General features: G+C 37.7%; 1 protein-coding gene across 2 annotated transcripts in view; it reads left to right on the top strand.

Moving 5' to 3' along the window:
• Positions 1-5339, top strand: part of plekhm2 (pleckstrin homology domain containing, family M (with RUN domain) member 2) — a 28237-nt gene extending 22898 nt beyond the window's left edge. For both annotated transcript variants that reach the window (XM_020052040.2, XM_010875410.3), the window contains 2 exons: positions 2583-2699; positions 2853-5339. In XM_020052040.2, the coding sequence (XP_019907599.2) occupies positions 2583-2699; positions 2853-2990 (255 nt within the window). In that variant the 3' untranslated portion in view covers positions 2991-5339. The remainder of the gene's footprint in view (positions 1-2582; positions 2700-2852) is intronic.
• Positions 5340-6256: the final 917 nt, after the last annotated feature.

A 6256-nucleotide genomic window follows, 5' to 3' on the forward strand; every position in this document is an offset into this window, starting at 1 on the left:
TAAAGTCAATGCTTTGTAATTGGCTACGTCATCGCGTTGCAAGGATTTGAATCTTGCTTACGAATTAGCCTCTGGGCCCCATTGAGGGTGGTGTAATTGGCCAGCACCATCTGGATTTGGAGAGTAGTTACTGAGTATGGTTGCCTTACCTTGCTTTAGTAAGTCCTGGTTGAGCAAGCCGCATAAGAATGAGAAGGGCATTTGATATGCTTCGGAGGACACATCTGCAGGGAGTTGCTGCAACAAAGCAGGGACTTAGAAATTGGATATCATGAATTTTGGGAGGAAAAACTGGCTTGGTCAGTTAGTGCCTAAATGTGTATGCTGTAGACATCAGAGCTCAGGTGTCAACTTTTTTAAGGGTGAGGACCATTTGCAAAGAGTGTTGTGTTACTTTGGCAAATGTTATGTTTGACTTAATATGTAATAAATATGGTGTAGATATCATACAAACTAATTACACACCTGTCCAAATGTGCACTTCACATTTCCATTATTCAAAAATTATTTACAGGATCAGCCCTTATGTGCCATCTATTCTAGATGGGTTTTTTCCAGAGTTTTTAACACAGTGTATTATTTTAAAGACATTTAGCATTTTTGTCTGGAATTCTATACTACTTATTTTTTTAAACCTAATAAAACACAAAATATGTTAGTGTAGTTTGGATAGGAATTATAAAAATGGTAATGTGGGAATGTTTATCGGTACTTCATCAGTTTCAAGTTTCCATAAATGCAACATTTTGCGAAGTGAGGGAATAGAATGGTTGTTACATTCATGATTTTGTCTTCGTCAACCCATGGCATATAATCAGCAACTGATTTGCCATGGCTTGCAAAAGAAATAAAAGAAACATTGAACAGGAAAGGATAGCATTTGCAGATAAAAATGGTGATGGATTAATAATATTAAAAAGTACATTTTAAAAGATTTGTGGGGAAGGTAAAATCAAAGGGTGATGAAGGGTTGGGCAGAGCCATGGAATTGTAGTACTGTATTTTGTCGAGTACTCTCAAAGTGATCCCGGCTAAATATTGTCCATCTCAATGAAAGCACCAAACGCTGAAGGTCTTTGACCTCGCAGGTCATGAAAATCTTGAAATTGGTCTTGATAACACTCATCGTTCCTTTTCCTTCCCAGTGTATACAAAAACTTGGATAAGTCAAAATAATTTTTATTATTACATTTTTAGATGCATTCAATATCCTAAAACTCCATCCGCTGGCCCAAAAGAAGCATAATAAAACATAAAATAAAATGGATTGTGAGCCGTCTGACCAAAAGACCACAGTTCGTAAAGCTCAGCCAGGCATTATTCGATCAGATATTTACCAACACAGGAGGCTTCTAAGGTTCTATAAAAGGTCTCTGACCTTTTTTGAGATTAGGTATTTTAAGAAATTGAGCATGTTATATGCTGCTCATAATTTATTCCTATTTACAATGCCTCCACTTCCCAGGGCAATGCAAATTATGCCTCACACCCACTCTGCAAATTTGGCTTTCCACCCACTCGTCAACTAGCACCACAGTCACTGATAGAACCTAGGCTATTGTGGTCAGGTTGGTCTTTAAATATGTAGCCAAACAAGGTCTGTCTGAAATATGAAAGTGGTCAGTGAGATCAGATAGCCATTGTGCAGATTTTGGGATTAGTGCTGTGTTTGTCAACTCCAGAGCTCTGGACCCATAGTAGTACTGCAGTTTTTCATTCCAAACCTCTAATAAGGCACCGATTAGACCTGGGGCAGAGTGAATGTGGTGATCTACCAAACTCAGAAGTACTCTGTGTCTCTAGAATCAAGGTTGAGAACTACAGGCCCAGTTGGGCCAGTAAAAAATACAATGCTGTTGGATCACATCCCTGAGTACACAAGGTTGAGCAAGCCACTTACCCTTAATGACTTGTCAGTGCAATTACAGTTAAGAGCAGGGCCGTGTTTAATACAAAAACTACAGATCTGCTTGCTTCAGTTTCTCAAGAGAATAGCTAGGTGAGCTCAAAGTGTCTTTCCTGTCAGTGCATTGATATTAGGATAGTGTGTCCACTGGCTGGACACCAGTTAGCCTCACCCAAACCCTTGTTCTTGTTTCATCTTATGTTGCTCCAATTTCATATTGTCCATGAGTATTTTGTTGTTACTGAGTGTAGCTACAGTTGTGTTCAGATTTTATCAACAAAACTGTAAAATGCACAAATACATTAGTTTAATGTTTTAATTCAGTCTTTTGGCAGATGAACTGTTGTGTAACTTCTTGCATGAGAATAATTACAAAAATAACTTGAATAACCATGGTAGAACCTTTTTTTTTTATGTGCGTCTCATATTTCTTCTCTAAGAAACATTTCAGTAGCCCTCTCTGATACAGGCCAATTTCCACAAGTTTCAAGGGTTAACCAAAAGAGCACTCTTAAATTACAAGGAATGCTTCCTGTTGTGTTTTCCTCTGAATTTAACCAGGTTATTAGTCCTTGAAAGGAAAGTAGAAAGTCATTGACAGGCATTGCAATAAACTTTGTATCTTTCTCTGTTCATTTCCAACATTCTCTCTGCCTCTTGCTCTGTCACTGTAAAGGAGTTTGCATCAGACCGGGCTAGGTTTTTACCTCCCTGGGTACTGTACTTCAGCAGCTGTGATGAGAGAGATCGCCTGTTGGAGGGGCTAGAGAGTGCCTGGAGAGACATTTTCCAGGTAAGGGAACAAAAGACGGAAGAGGAAAGGATTGGAGATGTGCCAGGAAAGAATTTAAAGTGAGAGTAATAAATCATCATAATTTCCCTGTATGTCTTTCACTCTCACACTTTCACCCTCTTTCTTTCTTTTTACGTTTTTGTAATGTTTCAGGTGGGTATGCCTCGAAGGACGGTGTCGGAGCCATCTGTGCAAAAGCGTTGTGGCGAGGCCTTGGCTTTGATGAGGAGCGCGTGGCAGAGGAGCGATAGTCTGGCCAGGGGACGTGCCCAGAGAGAGCCCTGGTGCTGATGGACATATAGAGTGTCAGGTGGATGGACAGATTTGGCAACAAGCTACTGCCATTACGATCGGTCACATTCAAATGTGGTCCATCATGGAAGTAGATAGCAAATGGATCATTATAACCAGATGGTTACGTTTTCAAGTACTCAATTGAATTTTAATTGGTTGACTAAGTTTCAAAGGAATACACCTCAAGCATGTTACATATACGGTAAATATGATAATAGCCATATAGATAGAGGTACACTCTTTCTGTGTACATTATAAATTGTATCCTTTTAGTATACAAGGGGTTGTTAAATCACAAGAAGTTGTGGACAAATGGCAGTTTAAATCTCAACCTTGCACAAATGCATGTAAATTCTGCTTGACTTTTCTCATATCGTTGAGACATCAGTTCCCTCAAGTTCCCTCTTTACTCTAGATTGAGAGGTTGTATGCTAACAGAAGGTGCATTCACTTTGCTTTATAATCCGCTGTTTTCTGGAGGTATTTGTACTGAATGATACAAAATGTTCTTGAAAATACTTTTAGATACATTTTTCCCCTTTTGGTGAATTTGCCAATGTATGGCTTGAAGCAATGTGTGATATTTCAAGTACAGTGGACATGTTGACAGCGTTCCCCAACCCCAGCACCATTCCTTCGAATTGTATGTCCCAGAAAAAAAAACTGAACGCAGCTAAGATGGAAGATTTCTATTTGAACCTTATCCTCTGCACTACATTTATAGTGTATATTTACAGCTTTGTGAAGTATTCACTTATATTGTATTATAATCAATCCATAGTCAAATGTGCATTGCCCATCTCTCCTTGAACCCAGACCTACTTTAGTTTCCAGATTGTTTTTGTCTTTTAACAAATACCTCGAAACCTAACTGTTCACTCCAATGCACAGGTTTTAATGACTTAGAGGGATGTCGTTTACCACTTGGACTGTTACAGTTACATCAATAGCCTTTGTTGCACATCTTTGTTTAACATTGGGTTTAATATAGTCTTATAGTCATGATGATTTGACAGGTCAATATCAGTATTGGAATAGGCTAACCTAGCATTGATACACTGTCAACAAGAAGGATAAGAGGGGTGACTTAATTGTTTTCAAATGCAAGATTGCACTTTGCTGTTGGGTTTTGGCCATGATGTTTGAGTTTGTTTGAGGGTACTAATAGGTTAATTGGGGTTGTGTGTGAAGTTCATGTTCAGTGCTGCTTTTTAATTTAAGCACAAACGGGAGCAAATTAGTTCATAAGATCTTATCTTTTGCATAGTAGTCACTGATATTGAGTGGGTGTACCTTCTTTGCACTTTAGATGTTGAGAGTTGCCTGGTCAATATGTAGTACATGTCAATGTTTCAGTGTATCCCGTAGGATTTTGTTCTTTCAGCAGTGGTGGTGACAGTCAGTCAGGCTGTGGTAGTGGGTGTAAAAAAATGGAGGTCCCCATCATGGCCTGGGCAATTAACATTTTGCTGATTTAGTTTTCTTGCAGTTCTTTAGTTTTTTATTTTAAGCAACTGACCAATGGACTAGATCCAGGAAGATGATAATGGCATGATATAAAGGGGCAGACCAGAATATATAGTTTAAATATAAAGCTAATTACAGCTTGTTTATTTTAAGTTTTAAGCTGTGGTTATCAAAAGTAAAATACATAATTTGAATTAATAAACAATTCACAAATCTCATAATCACAGGCCTAGTTCCATTTCCATACCTAGTATATGTTTCTATTTCAATACCTCAGATAAAATCTGGTAAAATGATCAATGGGTGCATACTTCTAATGAAATATCATTATGACCAATAAATTACAAGGCAATACATAATTGTCACCCCCAAGAAAGACCCCCCTTGTGCCCATTTTTATTTTGCAATTATCACTGAGTAGGTGTGCCAAACGTTTGTGTTAAAACGGGTAAAGAGAAATAAACCTTCCCTATTATAGCTTCAAATACTAAACATTTGCCAATTCCGTGTCTTGCTTTGGGGCGAGTCCTCTGTGGTATGGAGGCAATAAACAGACCAATTTGTCCTGCCTGATTAAAGAAACATTTGGGCGTATCCAGTTTTTGCGTATCGTCATATTAAATGATCTTCGGTTTCACTCTGGGAAGCTTTTGGGCTGCACAAATAATAAGAACTCAATAAGAATTTTAGTACACTATCGTTAAAAAGTTTGGGATCATTTAGAAATGTCCTTGTTTTCCATGAAAACACACATGCACTTTTATTTTGGTTAGAGATTGTTCCGTGAAGGAAGTAGTACACATCGTTGTATGAGATCTTCAGTTTCTTGGCATTTTCTCGCATGGAATAGCCCTTCATTTCTCAGAACAAGAATAGACTGATACGTTTCAGAAGAAAGTTCTTTCATTTCTGTCCATTTTGAGCCTGTAAACACACCCACAACTGCCGATGCTCCAGATACTCAACTAGTCTAAAGAAGGCCAGTTTTATTGCTTCTTTAGTCAGCACAACAGTTGTCAGCTGTGCTAACATAATTGCAAAAGGGTTTTCTAATGATCAGTTAACCGTTTAAAATGCTAAACTTGGATTAGCAAACGTAACATGCCATTGGAACACAGACTAATGGTTGCTGATAATGGGCCTCTGTACGCCTATGTAGATATTCCATTAAAATCTGTCATGTCCAGCTACAGTTGTCATTTTCAACATTAACAATGTCTACACTGTTTTTCTGATCAATTTGATGTTATTTTAATGGCCATTTCTAAGTTTCTTTCAAAACCAAGGATATTTCTAAGGGACCTCAAACTTTTGAATGGTAGTTTAGATCAAAATATGATGTTGTTGCTACAAGTTCATTCTCACAATTTCTCTACACTGCTTTCAGCTTTATTACCCATTTCTCTTTAGAATCATGTGGCCTTTTTCATGACCTTTATTAGAGATTATGGCCTTAGACCCTTTTTGTACCAAATGAAGCATCACACTTTAATGTGGCCTTACACTGCTGCTGGCCTCTCTAGAAAGATTTACAGATACATCTTTGGTATTGAATTGGGCCTCTAACAAGCCTTAATACAGATTGAAGCTTACGTTAGAGTAAAAAGACATAGAACATCAAATCCAAAATGATCATCACCTTTGATAAAGATGAACAACAACAATTTGAGCCAAATTATAAGCAATTATAAACATGTTTATACTAATGTTATTGCTAACAGAAAGTGTTTGTTTAAAAAGTAATGGGGGTCGAAACAGACAGCTGTCAAAATTATCCTTTTTTAATTATTTAACTT

Source organism: Esox lucius, chromosome 12, assembly GCF_011004845.1.
Source record: "Esox lucius isolate fEsoLuc1 chromosome 12, fEsoLuc1.pri, whole genome shotgun sequence".
NCBI classification, from domain to species: Eukaryota; Metazoa; Chordata; class Actinopteri; order Esociformes; family Esocidae; genus Esox; species Esox lucius.